At 45.8% G+C, this 23,913-nt stretch overlaps 1 protein-coding gene across 1 annotated transcript; it reads left to right on the forward strand.

Annotated features, from left to right (window-relative positions):
• Positions 1-3,820: 3,820 nt before the first annotated feature.
• LOC109911970 (zinc-binding protein A33-like) lies at positions 3,821-23,686 on the forward strand. The gene is given in 6 exon segments (XM_048616571.1): positions 3,821-4,628; positions 4,713-4,808; positions 4,903-5,136; positions 6,456-6,478; positions 6,576-6,700; positions 22,994-23,686. Coding segments are annotated over 6 exon segments (1,389 nt in total). The 5' UTR covers positions 3,821-4,229; the 3' UTR covers positions 23,506-23,686.
• Positions 23,687-23,913: the final 227 nt, after the last annotated feature.

Consider the following 23,913-nt stretch of genomic DNA (forward strand, 5'->3'; position numbering starts at 1 on the left):
ACCGTTTCCAGTTTAATGCCATCCTTCCTGTAGCAGGGTGACCCGAATTGCCTGCAGTGTCCGTGCCAATGTCTTGTACAGCTGTCACACAGCGTCCCATCAGCTGTACTCAATGCTCTGACGGATAAACACAAGGTTACCAAATGCTGCCTTCACCACCCTGTCTACCTGTGATACCACTTTCAAAGAGCCATATACCTGCACCTCTGGGCATCTCTGTTCGACTACACTTCCCTCCCCTTAACTGTATATATCCTGCCCTGATTTGTCTTACCAAAATGCAACACCTCACGTTTATATGAATTAAACTGCATCTGCCAATCCTTGCTCACTGCCCCAGTTCACTAAGATGCCATTGTACCCGCAGATATCCTTCTTCACAGAACCACCGTGATCCGAACCACCATGTAAATAATTTTTTGTGTCATTTCTTTTATCAGTTAGTTACGTCTGTGTCTTGTTCTCAATATTCCCGATCAACTCTGTCCAAAATCATGATTTTTAAAACCCCAGCAAATCTCCTCCTTATTTCCTGTTCTGCAAAAGAAATAATCTCAACTTCTCCAATTTATCCACGTAGCTGAAGCTCTCTGCTCACTGGTCATGGGATGTTTCCCCACCACTGAGGATAAATTGACTGGCATGCAGTTACCGTGTGCATCGTTAAACCCTCTTTTTGAACCAACATTTGCAATAAGATTATGGCCAGTGCCTCTGCAATCTCCACCATTACTTCCCCCAGCATCCTTCCACACATCAGATTGGAACTGACGGCTACAAAATCGGACTACAGTCAGCTTTTCCAAAGTCTCCCATTATTAGTTTTTAAAATCATCAGCGCCTTGCTTTATTTTTTTTTTCAGAAGAAGCTGACTAGCATTTGTAGCCCATCCCTGATTGCCCTTGAACTGAAAGACTTGCTCAGCCATTTCAGATGGCAATTAAGAGCCAACCACATTGCTGTGGGTCTGGAGTCATGTGTAAGGCAAAGGATGGCAGATTTAGTCTCTAAAGGATATTAGTGAAATCGAACAGCTCACTGTGACTAAGACAAGATTCACATTCCTGATTTATGAATTTAATTGAATTGTTATTCTCATGAGATTTGAACCTAGACCCCCTACAGGACATTGGTGAGGGCCCTTTTAAAATATTGCACTCAACTCTGGTCTCCCTGCGAGAGGAAAGATGCTGCGAAACTTGAAAGGGCTCAGGGAAGATCTACAAGGATGTTGCTGGGACTGGAGGGTCCAAGACACAGGGTGAGGCTGAACAGTCCAGGACTTCCCTCGCCAGAGGTCAATGGGCCATCATACAGAGGCCTACAGAACCATGAGGGGCACGGACAGGGCAAATAACCAAGAGCCCCCTCCCAGGGGAAGGGAGTCAAAAACTAAAGGACATATGTTGAAGGTGAGAGGGGAAAGATTCAAAAGGGACCCAAGGGCAACCGTTCCCATGCTGAGGGTGGTTCGTGTATGAATTGAGCTGCCAGAGGAAGTGGTAGAGGGGGGTACGATTACAACATTTAAAAGGCATTTGGATGGGCACATGAACAGAAAGGGTTTAGAGGGTCATGGGCCAAATGCTGGCAAATGGGACCAAATCTGTCCAGGATACGTGCTTGGCATGGACACGTTGTTTCCATGCTGTATAAATCAGTAACTCCACCAGCAGCCTGATCCAGTGATATTGCCACCATCTCCTCCTGAATTTTACAGCAACAATAATGGCGATGCCTACATCTCTGTAAAAGAACTACAAATCACAGTAGGAAAATAGACAGAAAGCCTGTGTTGAAATGTTGGTGTGATAAAATGAATACCATTCATACGTTCTTGCCAAAACAAACCGTTTGATGGGAGGGCCAGGAATTTAACAATACACAATTTAATTTATATTTCAAGGCTGAGAAACACCACCAAAAATAATTTTCTTTCAGTTAGTTATGTATCAACAGTGATTGGTGAGAGAGAATGCAGGGAGAATATTTTTCACTCATTGTTGGGTGGGGGGGAGGGGAATGCTACTCACGACCTGAAAACGTAATGGAGGCAGAAACCGTCAAGAATTAAAAAAAACTTGGAAATGAACCACAGCTCACAGGGCCACAGACCAAGAGTGGGAAGATGGGATTAAATTGTTTTAACACCAACCACCGGCTGAGTGGTCTCTTTCTGTACATTTTCTTTCACATTTTCTGTAAATGCATGTTCTTTCACAACTTCCCTCCAGAATTTCATTCATTCCTATAACCCACTGTGCCGATCATTTAACATCAAAACATTCCCAATGTTAGAACATTACAGCGCAGTACAGGCCCTTCGGCCCTCGATGTTGCGCCGACCTGTGAAACCAATCTGAAGCCCATCTAACCTATACTATTCTATTATCATCCATATGTTTATCCAATGACCATTTAAATGCCCTTGAAGTTGGCGAGTCTACTACTGTTGCAGGCAGGGCGTTCCACGCTCTTACTTCTCTCTGAGTAAAGAACCTACCTCTGACATCTGTCCTATATCTATCACCCCTCAATTTAAAGCTATGTCCCCTCGTGCTCGCCATCACCATCCGAGGAAAAAGGCTCTCACTGTCCACCCTATCTAATCCTCTGATCATCTTGTATGTCTCTATTAAGTCACCTCTTCACCTTCTTCTCTCTAACGAAAACAGCCTCAAGTCCCTCAGCCTTTCCTCATAAGATCTTTCTTCCATACCAAGCAACATCCTGGTAAATCTCCTCTGCACCCTTTCCAATGCTTCCACATCCTTCATATAATGCGACGTCGAGAACTGTACGCAATACTCCAAGTGCGGCCGCACCAGAGTTTTGTACAGCTGCAACATGACCTCATGGCTCCGAAACTCAATCTCTCTGCCAATAAAACCTAACACACACAGTCTCTGTCTCTCTCTCTCACACACACACTCTGTCTCTGATCCTCTGTCTCTCTCTCTCGCACACACACTCTCTATTTCTCTGTCTCTCTCTCTCTGTCTCTCTCTCTCACACGCACACACACACACTGTCTGTCTCTCTCTTTCTCTCTCTCTCTCGCTCACACACACACATATTCTGTCTCTCTCTCACACACACTGTCTCTCTCTCTCTCTCACACACACACACAGACACACATTGTCTCTCTCTCTCTCTCACACACACACAGTCTCCCGCTCTTTCGCATACACACCGTCTGTCTCTCTGTCTCACACACTCTCTCTCTCTCGCATACACACAGACACTCTCTGTCTCTCTCTCTGTCTCTCTCTCACACACACACTGTCTCTCTCTCACACACTGTTTTTTTCTCTCTCTCAAACAGACACACTCTGTCTCTTTCTCACACACATTCTATCTCTCTCTCACACACAAACTCTGTCTCTGTTTTTCTCTCTCTCAAACACTCTCTCTCACACACAGACACAGTCTGTCTCTCTCTCTCACACACACACACAAACTCTGTCTCTGCTTTCTCCCTGTCTCTCACACACACACACTGTCTGTCTCTCCCTCTCACACTCACACACTCTGTCTATGTCTCTCAAACACACATTCTGTCTCCCTCTCTCACACAGACAGTCTCTCTCTCGCTCTCAAACACCCACACACACTCTCTCTCTCTCTCACACGCACAGACACACTCCGTCTCTCTCTCACACACGTTTTCCGTCTCTGTTTCTCTGTCTTTCATACGCACACACTGTCACTCTCTTATGCACACACACACTCTGTCTCTGTTCGTCTCTGTCTCACACAAACACACTGTCTTTCTCTCTCATACAGGCGAGGAATCATTTTCTCTCCGTGTATGGGGAATGAAGAAATGATTTCAGATTAAAATATTTTCGATCAGGTGACAGTTTCCGAGAAGCTGCAATTTTAATTTTTCAGTGAAGTTACAAACTTGTTTCGGAAGGTGCCAATGTCTTGCTTTCTGTGAACGGCCAAAGGTGAGACATCGCTAAGTTTTCTCAACAGAAATCGCGTCGCTTTCCGGTTCCGTTTAATGACATCGCGGCGAGAGTTTACTCGAGGGAGCTGCACCGGGAACATCCAGCCGTCGGCGAATTAGTCCGAGGCTCCACGATGGACGGTGCCGGTGGATGCAGAAAGGAAACCCCAAACCATCGATCACCATCTCGTTTCCGCCTGAACTGAATGTGTTCAGCAGCGCAGCAACATTGAAACTGAAAGCGGTTTGAATCAGGAAGTGCTGAGCGTGAACATGGATTCCAGGCAGCAGGTCCACAGTTTGATCGAGGAGGCAATTTGTCCCATTTGTCTGGATTTCTTTACCGACCCGGTTATACTGGATTGTGGCCGCTCCTGTATCACCCAGAGTTGGGAAAAGCAGGAGAGAAACTCCAGCCCGGAATGTAGACAGGAATTTCCAGAAAAAAACCTCAGGGTGAATCGGGCCTTAGCGAATCTGGCCGAGAAAGCTCGACAATTAAATCTGAATCCACAAGAGAAGGAAAGTAAATCTCACTGTGAGGAACATCAGGAAGAACTGAAGCTGTTTTGTGAAACTGACAAGAAATTGATCTGTCTGATTTGTAGAGATTCCCGGGAACACAAATCCCACAACTTCATGCCGATTAAAGAAGCTGTTGGAATCCACAAGGTAAAAGGGAACAGATTCCTGATTATTTCATCACATTTTCATGGTCTAACACTTTTCTTTTCTGATTTTCTCTCCCAATCCCAGGATCGGGTGAAATCTTCTTTAGATTCTCTCGCAGAGAAGAAATCGGAGGCTCTAGAAATGGGGCGGCAGCAGAAACAAAAGATTTCCCAAATTCAGGTAAAATCTCCCAGAGCACAGCTTCAAAATTTGATTCGTTAATTTGTTGATTTTTGTTTGCAGAAACATATTGTTTTTACGTTTCAATTCATAGGAGGAATCCAGAAACCTTCAGACCCACATCACGTCCGAATTTGCTCAAATGCACCAGATTCTCACTGAGAAAGAGCAGCGTTTACTCCGAGATCTCAGTGAACAAGAGGAAAACACTCTGAAACCAATGGAGGAAAACCTTTGTGAAATTCAAGATAATTTAAAGTCTATTCAGGAGAAACTTTCAAAGTTGGAAAAACAGTTGTAACAAACAGACGGAGTGATATTCCTGAAGGTGAGGGATTATATTTCTGATTTCAGCCTTCCTGCTTCTATGATGCTGCATGGCCTGCTGTGTTCATCCAGCTCTACACCTTGTTATCTCAGATTTTCCAGCATCTGCAGTTCCTATTATCTTGGATTATATTTCAGTTTAGTTCAGTGAAAGTGACTGTGAAAGTCCCAACATGATGCAGATACCCATCCTCCTTCATTCCCCCCTGGTCAATATCTCCCTCTGCTCCTTTCTCCCTCATGGGTTTCTCCACTTTCCTGTTCAGTATATTTTCCTCAATCACACTGTGTGACAATGGGTTCCACATTCTCATCACTTTCTTGATAAAGAATTTGATCCTGAACTTTCCATTGGATTTATTTGTAACTTGATGACTTTTCCACATCCAAACGTTCAGACTCCCTACAGGTGGAAGCATCTTCACTGAATCTATCAAATCCACTCCGTTATCATTTTAAACATCTGAATCAGATCTTCTCTTTTCTCGAGTTGTTTAATGTCACCAGTTAACTTCTGCACTTGTCAGTTGGTAAAATTACTTTCTCCCAACTTCAGTATCCTCAAGGCAATGTCCTCTTTCTATTCTGTGTTTGCAGCAATCAGAATGGGAGAGGTGGTGATGTAGTGGTAATACCACTGACCTAGTCATCCAGAAACCACAGCTAATGTCCTCTGGACATGGTTTCAAATTCCATCAGAGATGGTGAAACTTAAATTCAACACAAATAAAATCTTGCATTTTAAAGAAGGCTAGTCTAATGGTGACTCCATGTGACTCCAGACCCAGCAATTTAGTTGACTCTTGGGAACGGGCAATCACTGCTGGCTGACCCAGACCCATGACCCATTAATTAGTTGTCTTAAAAATGAAAACTGGGGCAGCACAGTGGCTCAGTGATTGGCACTGATGCCTCACAGTGTCAGGACCTGGGTTCGCTTCCAGCCTTGTGTGACTGAGTGGAGTTTATACATTCTCCCCATGTCTGCATAGGTTTCCTTTGAGTGCTATGGTTTCCTCCCACAGTCCAAATATATGCTGGTTAGGTGGAGTGGCCGTGGTAAATTGCCCTGTAGTGTCCAGGGATGTTTTGACTCACTGGATTAGCAATGGAAAATGTAAAGTTACAGGGACAAGGTAGTGGGATGGGTTTGGGTCGGATGCTCTTTGGAGGGTTGGTGTGGACTCGATGGGCCAAATGGCCTGTTTCCACACTGTAGGGAATCTATGACTCTATGACTCAATGTGAGTGTAATTGCTGCTTTTTTGGATTTAGACAGTCAGTGTCTGTCAACTCAGATTTGTGTTTTGTTTATTTCAGGAGGAAGCATCTCGGAAAAGGAGGTAGGACATGCACTTTACTGAAACTGATTGCAAATTAATGAAGTTACTCAGGAAAGTCTTTCTGGTGATTTCTTGATAAACTGTTTAATATTTACAGGATCAGCGATGAGATTGGTTGTATACTGTCACGAACAGATGGTGTCCAGTCCACCAAAAAAGCCAACATCCTTTTTCCATTTCCAGTGTGGACAGAAGTGGTGGAGGCCATGAAACCTAATAAAGGTCAGATAAGTTCCTTGTCCTGATTCTAATTTATACTTTAATTGTTACATTCTGACTATCCACCCTATCTGTGCCTCTCATCATCTTATACACCTCTATCAAGTCACCTCTCATCCTTCTTTGCTCCAATTAAAAAAGCCCTAGCTTCCTCAACCTTTCCTCATAAGACCTGCCCTCAGTCCAGGCAGCGTCCTGGTAAATCACCTCTGCACCCTCTCTAAAGCTTTCATATCTTTCTTATAATGAGGTGACCAGAACTGAACACAATATTCCAGTGTGGTTCAACCAGAGTTTTATAGATCTGCAGCATAACCTCGCGGCTCTTAAACTCAATTCCCCTCCCCTTGTCAGAGATGGGGCTATTTGCTGAAGATTGCATAATATCTAGCACTATTTGCAACCCACTCAGCTCGAGAATTTGTCCATGTTCAGATATAGAAAGACCAGACAGTATTGAGGCTTGGCCTGATGAGTGGCAAGTAATAATCATGCCCATATAAGTGCCAAGCAGTGAACATCTCCAGCATGAGACAGTTGAAACATCAGCCCTGACATCCAATGGTAATGCAACTCATTGCCATCACCTCAACATTCTGGATGTTAACATTGACCAGAAACTGAACTGGGTCACTTTCATTTTATACTGGACCATTGTTATCATTTTCTAATTTGGTGCAGATAGTCGCAAAGTTTTCATTTTATACCATTGTTTCAGTGAGCAGTTTACCCAGCTTTTTCCTATGGGCCCCACTCTGTCCTTGACTCATCTTTTCCGATTAATATGTTTGAAAAGCACTTTTTTTTTAGCCTCCCCATAAACCTGCATCTTAGTAATAGTAACCACAACACAACCTGATTTAAATTTGTTTTGGAAAAGGACACGAGAACTGAAGTGGTTCAAGAACACAGCTCCCCATCACTGTCTCAAGGGCAAGAAGAACATAAGAACATAAGACCATAAGAACTAGGAGCAGGAATAGGCCATCCGGCCCCTTGGGCCTGCCCTGCCATTTTTGAGACTCAGCTCCACTTACCCGCCCGCACACCATAACCCTTAATTCCTTTACTGTTCAAAAATTTATCTCGCCTTGCCTTAAAAACATTCAGTGAGGTAGCTTCAACCACTTCACTGGGCAAGGAATTCCACAGATTCACAACCTTTTGGGTGAAGAAGTTCCTCCTGACATCAGTCCTACATCTGCTTCCCTTTGTTTTGAGGCTATGCCCCCTAGTCCTAGTTTCATCTGCTAGTGGAAACAACCTCCCTGCCTTCACCTTATCTATTCCCTTCATAATCTTATATGTTTCTATAAGATCTCCCCTCATTCTTCTGAATTCCAATGAGCATAATCCCAGCCTACTCAGTGTCTCCTCATTTTCCAACCTTCTCAACTCTGGAATCAATCAAGTGAATCTCCTCTGCACCCCCTCCAGTGCTAGTATATCCCTTCTCAAGTAAAGAGACCAAAACTGCACACAGTACTCCAGGTGTGGCCTCACCAGGACCCTGTAAAGCTGCAGCATAGCCTCCCTGTTTTTAAACTCCATCCCTCGAGCAATGGCAGACAAAATTCCATTTGCCTTTTTAATTACCTGCTGCACCTGCAATCCTACTTTTAGCGATTCATGAACAAGGACACTCAAGTCCCTCTGCACAGCAGCGTGCTGCAATTTTTTACCATTTAAAACATAGTCCATTTTGCTGTTATTCCTACCAAAATGGATGACCTCACACTAATCAACATTGTACTCCATCTGCCAGACCTTTGCCCACTCACTTAGACTATCTATATCCCTCTGCAGACTTTCAGTGTCTTCTGCACACTTTGCTCTACCACTCATCTTAGTGTCATCTGCAAATTTTGACACACCACACTTAGTTCCCAACTCCAAATCATCCATGTAAATTGTAAACAATTGCTGTCCCAACACTGATCCCTGAGGCACACCGCTAGCCACTGACCGCCAACCAGAAAAACACCCATTTACCCCTACTCATTGCTTTCTGCTAGTCAACTGATCCTCTATCCATGCCAATACATTACCTGTAATACCGTGCAACTTTATTTTATTTAGCAGCCTTTGGTGTGGCACCTTGTCAAATGCCTTCTGGAAATCTAGATACACCACATCCACAGGATCCCCATTTTAGATGGGGATCCTGAAGAAGGGATGGGAAATAAGTGCTGACCCAGCCAGCCACACCCATATCCCATGAATGTATAAAAAAGAAAATGCTCTACAAACAGGTTTCTTGGATTGGCGTAGGCAGATTGAATTAAAACAAGGCAGGATCTAGTCAAAGCAGATTGTGAACAGGTATTTGTGGGATAATCTATGCAGCACTGTGCGGGGAGCAGGTGGGGGTGGGTGCTGAAAAAGGGAATGGGCAGAGGACAGGACCAAAACCTTCCCTTTCGGGTGAAGTGTAGGAACAACATGCCCTGAGAGCCCTGGATGTCTCAAAATATTCAAGGCTGGACAAGAAGGTAAAAAAGATGTTTTCAACAAGTGAATAAGAACAAAATAGCAGACGTCATTGTGGATTTTCAAAAGAGCAGTGGGGAAGGTAAGAAATCATTAAGAAAGCACAGAGAGTTGTTAAACTTTGGGAGAATCCCAAGAAATTGAACAGGTACATTAAAGGGAAGAAAATAACCAGGGAAAGAGGACACATTTGGGACCAAGGGGCCAATCTATGTGTTGAGTAAGAGGACATTGGTAGAGTGTTAAATGAATACTTCACTTCTGTCTTCACTTGGGAGAAGGAGGATGTTGATACAGAATTTGGGAAGAGGTCCTCGAGCAGACTGACATAGGGAGTAAGGAGATATTGGAGGATTTTGACAGTGGACGAACCCCCAGGTCCAGATGAGGTGTCTCCCAGGTTGCTATACAGGGGAGGAAATTACAGGGGCTCTGACCCCAAATGTTTAATTTGTCCCTTGCTCCAGGGAAGGTGCCAGAGGCCTGGGGGACAGCTCAGGCACTTCCACTTTTCAAGGAGGGTGTTAGAGACAAACCAGGGAATTACAGACCAGTGAATCTCTCATCAGTGTTCGGGAAACTATTGGAGAAAATCCCAAAGGGGATAATTCATCTCCACCTGGAGAGGCAAGATGTGATTAGGGATAGTCAGCATGGCTATATCAGAGGGAGGTCACACCTAACATTTTTGATGGAATTTTTCAAGGAGGTGACCAAGTGTGTAGATGTGGGTAGAGCAGTTCATGTAGTTTACATGGATTTCAGCAAAGCCTTTGAGAGTGTTCCACTTTTAATTGACAAAGACAGTAAGAGCACATGGTTTCCAGGGTAACCTGTCAAGATGCATCCAAAATTAGCTCAGTGATAGGAGATAGAGCAAGGCGTTAGATGACTGTTTATGTTGCCAGAGGCTAGTGTGCAGTGGTATCGTTTTGGATCAGTGCTGGGTGTCTGATTGTTTGTGATTTATTTAAATGATATCAATGGGAATGTGGGGAAATGATAAGTAAGTTTGCAGATGATATGAAGGTTGGCTGGATGGTTAATATTGAGGAAGAAGGCCTTAGGTTCCAGGAAGTTATCGATGCATTGGTTGAATTGGCAGATCAATGGTAGATGGAATTTGATTCTGAAAAGTGTGAGGTGATGCACTTTGGAAGAAGTAACAAGACAAGCAGTTACTCAAAAAATGGCAGGACACTAGGAAGCTCAGAGGAGCAGAGGGATCTTACAGTGTGTATTCACAGATCCATGAAGCTGGCTGAACATGTCAAAAGGGTACTTAGGAAGGTGTTTGCCTTTATCACTTGAGGCAGAGATTATAAAACCAGGAGGTTATGTTTCAGCTGTACAGGACTTTGGTTATCGGGTCAGCAATAAGGGACCATAATTTTAAGATGAAGGGCAGGAGGTTTCAGGAGTACTTGAGGAAACCTTTTTCACCCACGGAATGCGTGCCTGGGAGACCACGAGAGGGGGAACCGCACAACATTCAAGGCAATGGGCCAAGAGCTGGAAAGTGGGATTCCTGTGGCTAGGCCGGTGCAAAATCAATGGATTGAAGGGCCTCTTCTGTACTGTATGACTCTGTGACATTCAATACACATGTTTTATTTACTATTAGAGGGAAATCATGTGTTGAAACAGGCACATGTGACAATTTACAGTGCAATTGTCTGAACAATGCTGAATTCTTACCTGGTCATTCCAAATATTTTCTATTTTAAGCATTTTGTTTTAAAAAGTCTCTTCAGTCAAAGTAGTTGCTGCCCTTCCCTATGAGCAACATATTGTGTGCTCATAATCAGCAGCAAAAGCTGCAGCTTCAGTGTGAGAAGGAAAGAGGGGAATGATAAAGGGAAATGAAAAAAGTGTTGATAAGAGACTGAGAAAGAACTTACTGTTACAAAGCTCTGTGTTATTTCCTGGGAATTCCTAAGCACTTCAAAATCTATTAACTACTTTTTGACGTGTGATTAATATTGTTAAGCAAGTTTTGTAATTGCTACTAAAATTGATTGATTTGAATTTGTTTGAAAAGGAGAGGTTAAATTCATTTTTTAAGTAGGCAATGTGGCAATATTTGAATGATGATGATAATTAAAATATTAAAATACATTTCCTGCATTCCTTGCTATTTTGTGAAAGGGAAAGCCATTGTTGAGTTGAATTTCAGAATTATACAATGGTTTCAACACAGAAAGAGGCCATTCAGCCTGTCTTGTCTGTTCTGGCCCTCTGCAACAGAAATTCACTTATTGCCACTTATCCACTTTTTCCCGCCAGCCCTGCAAATTTATGCTCTTCATTTAATGGTTCAATTCTGTTTTGAGAGACATGATTGCCTCTGCCTCCACCAGACTCTCAGGCAGTGCATTCCAGACAGTCATAGAGACATACAGCATGGAAACAGACCATTCGGTCCAACTCATCCATGATATCCTCGATTCATGTATTCCCATTTGCCAGCATTTGGTTCATATCCCTCTAAACCCTTCCTATTCATATCCCCATCCAGATGCCTTTTAAATGCTGTAATTGTACCAGCCTCCACCACATCCTTTGGCACCACTTCCATACATGCACCACCCTCTGCGTGAAAAAGTTGTCCCTTAGGTCTCTTTTAAATCTTTCCCCTCTCACATTAAATCTGTGCCCACTAGTTTTGGACTTCCCTACCCTTGGAAAAAGACCTTGAGTATTCACCCTATCCGTGCCCCTCATGATTTTATAAACTTCTCTAAGGTCACCTTTCATTGTCCGACACTCCAGAGAAAATAACCCCAGCCTAAGCAGCCTCTGCCTGTAGCTCAAACACTCCGACCCTGGCAACATCCTTGTAAATATTTTCAGAACCATTTCAAGTTTCACAACATCCTTCCTGTAGCAGGGAGACCAGAATTACATGTGGAATTCCAAAAGTGTCCTAACCAATGTCCTGTACAGCTGCAACATGATCTCCTAACTCCTCATCATGGTCTTTAAAGTTTTATACCGTCTTTCCAATTCTCCTTGAGATTGTAGATGATAAACTGAAGATGTAAATTGTTTTATTCCCAAACTATTCATTATTTCTTTAAATATATGTGACAGTAAATCTTGAACTTTGATTTAATTGTATTTCTCTGGATAAGCCATGTCTTGTTAAAAAAAAAATTGGACTTACATTTCCATGACCATTTTTGTGGTATTTTTCTCTTTCCCAGACTTTCCTACTGCACTCACCCCATCACATGTCCCCAGTTCCCACACCCTGACCCACCACTGCCTTTGGAGTGAAAATTGCACAATTCAGTGTTCTTTTTACTGAAGTGAGTTCAGAAATGTCCCGGCAAAAGAGTAACTGGGGAGAGAATAGGGCCTCTTAAAGATGAGCAAGGTAATCTGTATGCGGAGCCACATGAGATGGGTGAGATTCTAAATGAATGTTTGTTGTCAGTATTTACTGTCATGAAAGATATTGATGCTCAGGAAATTGGGGAAATACATAGTGATATTTGAAGAGTCTCCACATTAAAGGAAGTGCTGGAAATCTTGAAAAGCATCAAGGTAAATAAATCCCTGGGGCCAGATGAAGTGTATCCCAGGATTTTGTGGGGGACTAGGGAGGAAATTGTGGGTCCCCTAGCAGAGATCTTCATATCATTGATGGCGTAAAGTGCCCGCAGATTGGAGGGTGCCTAATCTGGTGGCATTATTTAAGAATGGCTGCAGGGAAATGCCAGGGAACTACAGACCGGTGAGCCTCATATCCGTGGTGGGTAATTTGTTAGAGGGGATTCTGAGAGACAAGATCTACAGACATTTCGACAGGCAGAATTAATTTGGGATATTCAGTGCGGCTTTTGGCATGGGAAATTGTGTCTCACAAATTTGATTTGGTTTTTTGAAGCGGTGGCCAAGGAAATAAATGAGGGTAGTGCAGTAGACGCTGTTTATATGAACTTTAGCAAGGCCTTTGACAAGGTACAGCATGATAAGTTATTGAGTAAGGTTAAAACTCACGGGATCCAGGGACAGTTGCTAATTGGATACAACATTGGCTTGATGGTAGAAGACAGAGGGTGCTACAGGGTTGTTTTTCAGAGTGGAGGGTTGTGACCATTGGGGTGCCATAGGGATCAGTGCTGGGTCCACAGTTATTTGCCATTAATATAAATAATTTGGAGGAGAATTTAGGAGGTATAGTTTATAAGTTTGTGGATGACACCAAATGGACAGTGAGGATCTTATCGGAAATGCAGCGAGATTTTGATCAACTGGGCCAGTGGGCTGAGGAATGGCAGATAGAGTTTAATTTGGACAAATGCAAGGTGTTACATTTTGGTAAACCAAACCAGGGTCAGACTTACACAGTCAGTGGTCAGGCCCTGGGTAGTGTTGTAGAACAAAGAGATCTAGGGGTACAGGTTCACAGCTCCTTGAAAATGGAGTCACAGGTAGAGATGGTGGTGAAGAAGGGTTTCAGCATGCTAGCTTTCATCAGTCAGGACACTGAGTATAGGAGACAGGATACAAAAACAGAAATTGCTGGAAAAGCTCAGCAGGTCTGGCAGCATGTGTGGAGAGAAATCAGAGTTAATGTTTTGGGTTGAGTGACCCTTCCTCAGAGGTTCTTTGCAGCTGTACAAGACGTTGGTGAGACTACATTTAGAGTACTCCATGCAGCTCTGATCACTATAATATCAAAAGTGTTGAAGAGATTAGGTAAATCACACACGAAAGGCCCAGATTTCGAGCCAAAGGGGGTTTATTCTTATATCGTGGAGAGTCAATGCTGACAAAAGGTCAGGTCCGAAGACTCCGACAAGCACAAAAGAGTACAAACAAGTTAAAACAAACTGCAATTGTACTGTGTTTTAGCAAGGCAAGGTCATTACTTAGGCAACCAGACATACATTAATTGAAGTGTAAAGCGGTGAAGATAAGAGCGGACAGATGCTGCGAGCCCGAGCTTTTTGCTATCTGTCACATGTGACTTCTCAGACCAGGGAAAGGCACAATTATGCACTGTTTCATAAAGCTAAAGTTTCCCTACTTCGTGCTCCTAATCATGTATTGTTTTAACTCGTTACTACTCAGCCTGAATTAGACTGTCTCAACATACAAATATTCCACAATTCCGGCCTTTTTGATCACCAGATCAACTTCATCAGTCTTCTTCTGCGAACGAAGGGTTGCACCCCAGGGAAAAAGGTCTCATGCCCAAGCATTCCTTCACATCATAATCGGGACAGTTGGATATGTAACGGGGAAACATGGGAACAGGGTTTTGTCGCCCCTGGTGGAGGATGGCACATATTAGGCGGGTTGCGAGGACGCATACTACAATTATAACAAGGATGATCCCATAGTGGGTCATGGCGCGCCACCAAGTCCCAAAGGGCCACCATCCAGATCCCGGGGGGTTGTAGTTGTGGAATTGATTCCCTATCGCTTTTATTATACTGACAGCTCGCTGAACATGATCCGACAGGCGCGTGATGTTTTCAGACTCATCTGGGATATAGGTGCAGCAATCCTGAACTATAATTGTGCAAGTACCCCCTTTTTCGGCCAGCACAAAATCTACAACCCGTCTATTCTGTAGGGCCACTGTTAGCACCAAAATAAGTTCAGCAGATAGCCGGGAAATGGCCTGGTTTGTTTTCTCGAGAGCATAGGCGGTTTCGTTGGCCAATTTCTCGAGGCCATGTTAATCATTTCCCGGGCTCCTTTCCCCGTACCGTACATGAAGAAACGCTCGGCCTCAGTTACAACCCCCTTGCATTGTTTAATCCAGGCGTGCCGGTGTAAAGTGGGGTGGTGGCGCACACAGGGGACTATATACGCAAGATAGCAGGAACCCGTCCAGGAGGGGGTCAGCCAGGCGTAGGCTTTGTAGCCACAGACAGAATATGTGCCATTAAAGGGATTGTGATGGGTGATAAATTCCGGGTACCAATTTTGTTGATAAGTGCCTAAATGGTTGGCTTTGGGAAAAGTAAGAAGGCTGTTGGCACCCTGCGTAAGGAGAGAACCGATAAGAGCCCCTCTGGTCAGAAAGAGTGAGAATTTGCCCCGGGCCGGGAAGGGGAAAATAGAGACATTATAATAATGGGAGCAACGGCTATTATCCATGGGGATACCCTTTCCTCGTATTGTTATTTTAGTGAGGCAATTGAGGCCGTGTGGTTGTCTTCAGCAGTTAGCGTAAAAAAAAGGTGACAGGGAGGAGGTGTTACGCTAATCCGGCTGGTACCATCCCAGTAAATGTGCTAAGGGGGTACCCCGTAGACATTCACATCTGCCTGTCTGTGTCGGTGTTAACCGTACAGTGACCAGCTTCAGTCTGCAAACCGTCCCGATTCCCGGGTAGTATGCTATTCTGTTTTAATACCCACTCCACCACTTCGGAGGCATTAAAGGGATTCCCCCTTTTGAGTGAATCGGAATGTGGCCACACACCCAGCAAGGGGAGACATTTAAATGCATTGCATATTCATAGCTTAAAAACAGAAATGAGTTGTGGGCAGGGGCTTGTTCTATGTAATTCGATGCAATACCCCACACAAATAGTCCATGTATTATAAACACCAGCAACCTCACTGTCTGTCCCCTGCGGGCGGACCTGTCACCGTGGTTCCGGACCCTGGTTTATAATGTGTCCCGCGAATACAGTCCGGTTTGCCTTGCACTTTGACAGCTGTGCGGTTCGTCAGTGGTACTTGATAGGGTCCTTTTCACCTCGGAGAAAAAGAGCCTTTTTCGAGTGATTGGATATACACAAAATCACCAGGTTTAAATGGATGAGTATTCCCTCCCTTGGGCTTTGGCAGTGCCTCTCATACCTTTGCATGATTGGACCGAGTTGCCTCACTCAGGGCCTGTGCATACTGCAGGGTTTTCTCATCGACCCATATTAGTGCTACGTCAGCCCCGGTCATCGGGGGCTTGGTGCCGGTGGTCATGGGTTTTCCCATTAAAACTTTCAATGGGGTCAGGCCTGTCGTTCTATTAACTTGGTTTCTCAGGGTGTGTAGGGTAATGGATAAAGCTTCAGACCACTTTAACCCAGTCTCCTGGCACACTTTAGCCAGAGTATTCTTTAAAGTCCCATTGATCCATTCTCCCACTCCCGAGGACTGGGGCTGATAGGGTATGTACACTTTCCATTTGAACCCCATTTCCTGAGTCAGAGCCACTACCACCTTTCCTGTAAAGTGTGTCCCTCTTATTGCTATTTATTCTCACGGGTATTCCGAACCATGGGATGATGTCTTTCATTGGACATTTTACCGTTGTCCTGACATCATCTTTTCTAGTTGCAAAAGCCTCTATCCACTTTTAAACATATCCACTATCACGAATATGTATTTAAATCCTCCAGAGGCCGGCATGTGCACAAAATTTATCTGCAGATTTCCAAAGGGTCCTGCCGGTACTGGCAAGTGGTTAATTCTGGCTGGGGTCTTTCCTCTATTATACTGTTCGCAAATACCACAAGTTTCAGTTACCTGCTGAATAGCAGTCATTATTCCTGGCGGAAACCACTGCTGGGTAACTTGGTGCAGCATCCCCCGCATTTCCTACATGCCCTTGGCCGTGCGCCAGGCGGGCAAGTGCATGGAGGAGCCCTTTTGGGCAGACCACCCTGCTATCGGGGTGTCTCCATAGATTATCAGAATCCTGTACACAACCATCCTGAGATAGTAGGAACTGCAGATGCTGGAGAATCTGAGATAACAAGGTTAGAGCTGGATGAACACAGCAGGCCAAGCAGCATCAGAGGAGTAGGCTCCTCTGGCTCCTCTGATGCTGCTTGGCCTGCTGTGTTCATCCAGCTCGACACCTTGTTATCACAACCATCCTGAATCCAATTTACTTTTTCTTGTTCACTGGCCCATTCCTGGGCCTGTACTGCAACTGCCAAATCAATGGCCTCAGGCAATTTTTGGCGTGTGAACGAGGAAACAACCGTTGCTCGGGATAGAGCAGCTGTCTGAGCCGCTTCGTCTGCGGCAGCGTTGCCGAGCGAGACTTCGTCTTGCGCTTGTGTGTGCGCCTGGCACTTGATAATGGCTGGCCTACTGGGGAGGAGGATGGCTCGGAGCAATTTACCTGTCAGGGTGGCATGCTGGATGGGATTACCAGAGGAGGTGATAAATCCACGGTGCTGCCACAAGGTCCCAAAATCATGTCCCACTCCGAATGCATACCGCGAATCGGTGTAGATATTAGCAGTCCGACCCTCAGCGAGAATACAAGCGCTGGTGAATGCGAACAGCTCGGCTGCTTGTGCGGAGGTGCCAGGGGGCAGGGCAAACGCTTCCAGTAATTCAAAAGGGGTGATGACTGCACACCCAGCCAGTGTGGCAGTGCCATATGGCCCGTAAGAGGAACCATCGGCGAAAAGCACCGAATCGGGATTGTCCAGGGGTGTGGATTGTAAGTCAGGGCGGGGAGATGTGACAGAATCAATGACCTGCAGGCAGTCGTGCTCGCTTTCATCTGTCTCCCCACTGTCAGGGAGAAGGGGGGAGGGGTTTAACGAGGGTGCTGGCCGAAAGGAAATGTTCGGTTTGGACAACAGCATGACCTCGTACCCAGTGCAGGGGGCAGCGGTGAAATGTTGTGTCGCTGCTGAATTTAGAAGCAGTGGGACTGTATGAGGGACCAAAATCACACACTTATGGTCCAGAACAATAGGGTTCGATTTTTCCCAAAATTACAGCAGTGGCGGCAACAGCTCGTAGACAACCAGGCATTTCCCTAACAACGGGAGGTAACTGAGCTCAGGACTATGCTACCGGTCGCTTTGAGTCCGCCGTGCTCCTGGGTCAGAATGCCACTCTCCAACCCCTCCTTTTCACTGACATAGAGGGCAAAGGGCTTGTTGTAATCAGGAATTCCCAGGGCGGGGGCATGAGTCAGGGCCGTTTTGAGCTCCTTTAAGACTTGTTGCCGCTCTTCAGCCCAGTCTATTTCTGTCAGTTGCCCCTGCAATGTCGTCTACCGCAGCACAACATCCATTCGCTGATATTCAGGTATCCATTGTCTGCAATAGTTCACCATACCGAGAAAGGACAGCATTTCTTTTTGTGTCACGGGTTTGGGTGCCTTCAATACCGCCTCGACCCTCTCTGGTCCCAGTCGGCGCGTACCATTCTCGAGAACAAAGCCCAAGCATTGCACTGAGGGCTGGCACAATTGTAGTTTTGGAGCGGAGACCCAGTGTCCTCTATCGGCCAGATAACACAGCATCGCCACGGTGTCTCGTTGACAGGCATCACACTCGCGGGAGGCAATCAACAAATCATCGGTATATTGCAGTACCGTCCTATCGCCGGGCAATGATAGCTCAAGCAGGTCCGTTCGGACCATGGAGCACATACGGCCGGGCTCTCAGTGTAGCCTTGGGGAAGCTGGGTCCACGTATACTGTCTGCAGCTGTAGATAAACGCAAAGAGATCTTGGCTGTCCTCATGGAGAGAAATAGAAAAGAAAGCTGAGCAGAGGTCAATGACTGTGTAACAGGACGAACTGGGGAGCAGGGAGGACAGAATCACATTGGTGTCAGGGAATACAGGGGTGAGGGGTTCTCCAATCTGGCTGATGGCGCGTAGGTCCTGGACAAAGCGCCACTCGTCCTTCCATCCAGGCTTTGGGATAGGCAGTATGGGAGTGTTGTCGGGGCTATGGGTAGGGCGCAAAACGCCTTGAGCGAGTAACGCCTCGATGACCGGCCTTATCCCCTCCTCTGCCTCCCTTTGACAAACGGTGCTGTTTAATAGAGGGCAGGACAACCCCGGCCCGAACATTCACCCGAAGTGGCGGGGCCGAGGAGACCAGGCCAACATGGTTTTTGTGCAATGCCCACAGGGAGAAAGGGACAGTCTGCAGGAGGAGAGGAAAATACAAGTCTACCAAGGGGGATGGCTGAAATCGACAGAATGTCACTTCCCATTTCCCAGGCAGTATCCTAATACAGCCCGAGTGAGCTGAAAGAATGTCAATCAGTACAATCCCAAAAGCCTCAAGAGATGCCTTTTCGGTGCGCAGAGGATTTTCCTCACCTAAACCCTTTAGCATGGGGCCAATCTGTTTAGGGGTGGCAGGGCCCTTTATGGTCAAGGTGACATGAGGGACTGTCTCGGGACCCATTTCAAACAAGGAACCCTGTGTATGAGTCAAATCAATCACCGCTCCCAGTCCCAAGGAGCTGAAATAAATCTTTCCCCCAGAGCAAAGGGTATCAGACATGTCTAAGGGTATAGCTTTTCTAGCGTAATTCTCGGACTCAGAAATTTTGGAGAATAAGGCCGTGCAATGGGTCTTAGTAAGCAATCTACTGGTAGAAAACAGACACAACACTCATCACTCCTGTCTCCAAGTGCTGCAGCTAAGCATTTTCTCAAAGGGGTTGTTCCGTAGTTGCCAACATTTCAAAACAGCCATTTCAGATTTTAGAGCTTCCGTTTCTTTGAGCAGCATGCTATTGGCTTGTGGAACTGAATATTCGAGCAATTCAAGAAATAGTCCCTGCTGAGTGCAGTGAATCGTGGTCCCTAACTTACAAAGCGCTTGGCGTCTCTAATAAGCTCACTGAGGAATGTTTGGCAATAACAAAGGTCTCACGCACACTGTAATCTCCAATTTGTATAGGCACGGGATGGGACAGGGGTTCAACCATAGGAATTCCGGCTACTCCTACAGTAGAAATCTTCTTAGGACTACAAGGTAATTCCACAGAGGGAGGCACAGACAACATTGTTGCGCCGGAATCAATGAGAAAGTTTACTCGCCTCCCCTTAATTTCTGTTTCTGCCATTGGGTCCTCCCGGGGAGAAGAGGATAATCTGATCATTGCAGCCTGTATTTCCGCCCCTCTGTGGCACCCCTATTGTCCCCGAGGGAGAGGGTTGTTAAGTGAAAAAGGGACACTCTGTTTCTGATCTATTCTGCGGGTCCCTTCCGCCCCGCTGCGGCAGTCCCTGGCCCAATGGCCTTTCTGCCCGCATCGCCAGCAGATATCCTGCTCTCTGTCTCTTCCCTGCCGTCTCCGACCACAATCACCATTATGGGGCTTTCATTGGTTACCTCTGTTACCTCCAGATCTAAGCTGCTGGACAAATTGGCCTTTAAGTTCCCTTGATCTTTTTGTAAATAAGCCTTGCTGATCCATGTTGGTCAGAGACGTAAGAATCTTGTTCCATCCCTGCTGCTGCCGAGTCAGGTTAGTCAGTTTAAAGGCATGCGCAGTGTTAGGATCAAGGCAATTTAAAAGCGTTTGTATGGCTCGGAGTCCGTGCTGCTCAAGTGCCACAACTGCCGAGGATTCCCAAGTATCCTTAAATATAGCAATGAAGTCTGTTAACACCCATACAAATTACTGGAAAACGTAACCGAGTACCTGCTGTCTCCAGTTTCTCGACAAGCCTTCTCGGCGGGTGATCCTGGAGGGACCAACACGTCCCCGAGCATCTTTCTTTGTTTTACGATTTTCTGGACCTTCTTTATGGTTTTCTTCTTCATCTTCATGGAGAAATCTTCCTCCTCGGGATTCTTGGCTTCTTTTCCCATTCTGTTGCCCATTGTCTTTAACAATTCCCACTTACCAAGGGATCAAACTCTGAATTTAAATGAATGTTAATACATTATAGTTACGTACCTTAACTCTATGTATTCCTGTGTTCTAATTCACCCTTTCCCAAGCCCGAGATCTCTTTATGCCTCAGTCCGCGAAGTCTCCTTGACTCTTTTGTCTCAATAGTTCATGTATAATAACTTGAGGATTTCGTCACGAGTTTCTGCTTCCACACGTGGTATTGCCCGTCCCATCTCTCCAGTCACCCCGAGATCGGATCAGGGTGGCTCAACTTGGGTCAGTGCCTGGGGAAACTCGAATCCCTTTCTCACTTCCCTTTTTATCAATTTGGTCGGATCCCGTATATACACACATATAGATATAGGGATAGTAGGAACTGCAGATGCTGGAGAATCCGAGACAACAAGGTGCAGGGCTGGATGAACACAGCAGGCCAAGCAGCATCATAGGAGCAGATCCTTAGAAGATGCTTCGCAGTGGGGTTAAAATTGAATCAGAGATAGTAGGAACTGCAGATGCTGGACTCCTTAGAAGAGGTTTCGCAGTGGGGTTAAAATTGAATCAGAGATAGTAGGAACTGCAGATGCTGGAATCAGAGATAGTAGGAACTGCAGATGCTGGATCAGAGATCTGCTCCTATGATGCTGCTTGGCCTGCTGTGTTCATCCAGCCCTGCACCTTGTTGTCTATAGATATAGGGATCCTGCCGGCTACGCCAGATTGTCAAAGAGACTAAATCAGATTACACACCAAAGGCCCAGACTTCGAGGCAAATAGATTTTATTCATGATATCATGGAGAGTCAACGCTGACAAAAGGTCAGGTCTGAAGACTCTGACAAGCACAAAAAAGAAACAGAATTTGTCCAAACAAGTTAAAACAAACTGCAATTGTACTGTGTTTTAGCAAGGCAAGGTCATTACTTAGGCAACCAGACACACATTAATTAAAGTGGAACGCGGTGAAGATAAGAGTGTACAGATGCTGTGAGCTCCAGCTTTTTGCTATCTCTCCTACGTGACTTCTCAGACAAGGGAAAGGCAGGTTGCAGTTACAGCAATATGCTCTATTTCATGAAGCTAAAATTTCCCTACGTCGTGCTCCTGGTCATGTGTTATTTTAACTCATTACTACTCAACTTAAGTTAAACAGTCTCAACATACAATTATTCCACACACACGTCACTGTCACCCGCACACACACACACACACACCAGCTAACACCTCCTCCATCCCCACACACATCTCCTCCCACAAACACATCACCTCTCAGACATACATCACCTCAGACACCCATCGTCCTCCTGCTGACACACACATTCCTGAAAACACAGCACCCCTCATACACACATGCCGCACAGATACTCATCCAACTCACCCGCATCCCCCCGCATTGCACAAACCGTCCGTCTCACAGACATCCCTTCCTCCAACACACGCGTTTACCCTTTTCCCCCACCACACACACGGGCACCCTTCTACACACACACACACATACATACACACACACGCGCACACACACACACACACACACACAATTCCATCCCAATCCCACACCTCCCTCCAACTCCCACAATCAGATTCACCCCTTGTTCCCTCAGCACACATGATCTATAACTACACTCTTATCTCCCCGCACACACATTCTCCCTCAAAACACACCCACTCACACACATCTCTCCCCTCATCCCTCCCCATGTGGAAGCCCACAGCACACACATCCCATCTCAGATAGATATCCTACCCATCTCCCTGCACGCTCATTCCCTCACTGACAACCCCAAAGACATCCATCTCCCCCACATACTTGCCCCCCCCACAGATAAATATCCCTCCGCCACACACACATTCCCCACTGACACATACACACCTTCCCACACATCCATACCCACCCCAGACACAACCTTAATCCACATTACTCCCCCAATATCCAACCAACCAATCCCCCCACACATTCACCCACAAACACATTCCCCTGCACTCATATCCCATTCACACATCAATGCCACCCCGTCTCCCAACAAACACTTACCTGCATCCACCGCCCCAAAGACATGTTCCCCACACTCACAAATGTCCCACCCTCTCTCTCCCCACACAAATATCCCCCTCCTCTCACACACATTCCCCCCACCGTCACACACCCCCTCCCCCCTCTCACACGCCGACACAGACACACACCCATGGAGTGTCCCGAATTCTCTGTATTTTCTCCCCCAGTCTCTGTGACCCTGGATGTGGAAACAGCGAATCCCCGGCTCGAGGTGTCTGAGGATCTGAAGAGTTTGAGACTGACCAGGACCCGGAGGGATCTCCCTGTCACCGGGAAGAGGTTTACTGACTGGGTCTGTGCCCTGGGATCAGAGGGATTCACATCGGGGAGACATTACTGGGAGGTGAAGGTGGTGGGGAATCGGGACTGGAGTCTGGGAGTAGCCTCAGAGTCTGTGGAGAGGGAGGGCTGGGTCAATCTGATCCCGGAGAATGGATTCTGGATCATTGAGCGGGTTGAGGATCAGTTTTATATAAACTTCCCTCGAACCCCTCTCCATGTCGGTCAGGTCCCCGGGAAGGTGGGAGTTTATCTCAGTTATGAGTCTGGGACAGTTTCATTCTATGACGCGGACACCATGTCCCATCTCCACACCTTCACTGGGAATAAATTCACTGAGAAACTTTATCCTTACTTTCACAGTTGGAATTTAAACCAGTTTCTGAAAATCTGCTCCTGAAGGGGCGGGGCCTCCCTGACCTCACAATGACCTGACCCCGGGATTAGGGTCAGGGTCAGAGGTCGGGGGCAGAAACGTGTCATTGAGTTTCCAGATTTTACTTTGTAAAATCACAATCAGTCTGTAAATAAAACTAATACAAGGATAAATGTTGGAGAATTAAAATAAAAAGTAAATTAAATATCTTGTGTCTCCTTCATTTACTCGCTGCTTCAGTCCCATCCTCCATCCCTTCACCTGTTTCCCAGTCTGGTGCTGGGATTTCTCTGTGTTTCCATTTCTCACTCTGCACCCAGAACATGAAATCCTGAGGGAGAAATCCAAACACTGAAGGGTGACAAAGCTGCATTTGTGTGGCATCAGGTTTTCAGCTCTTCACCTCATTGGTGACAGGAATTGCACGAATCA

The sequence above is a fragment of the Rhincodon typus genome, chromosome 35 (genome assembly GCF_021869965.1).
Source record: "Rhincodon typus isolate 14 chromosome 35, sRhiTyp1.1, whole genome shotgun sequence".
NCBI lineage: Eukaryota > Metazoa > Chordata > Chondrichthyes > Orectolobiformes > Rhincodontidae > Rhincodon > Rhincodon typus.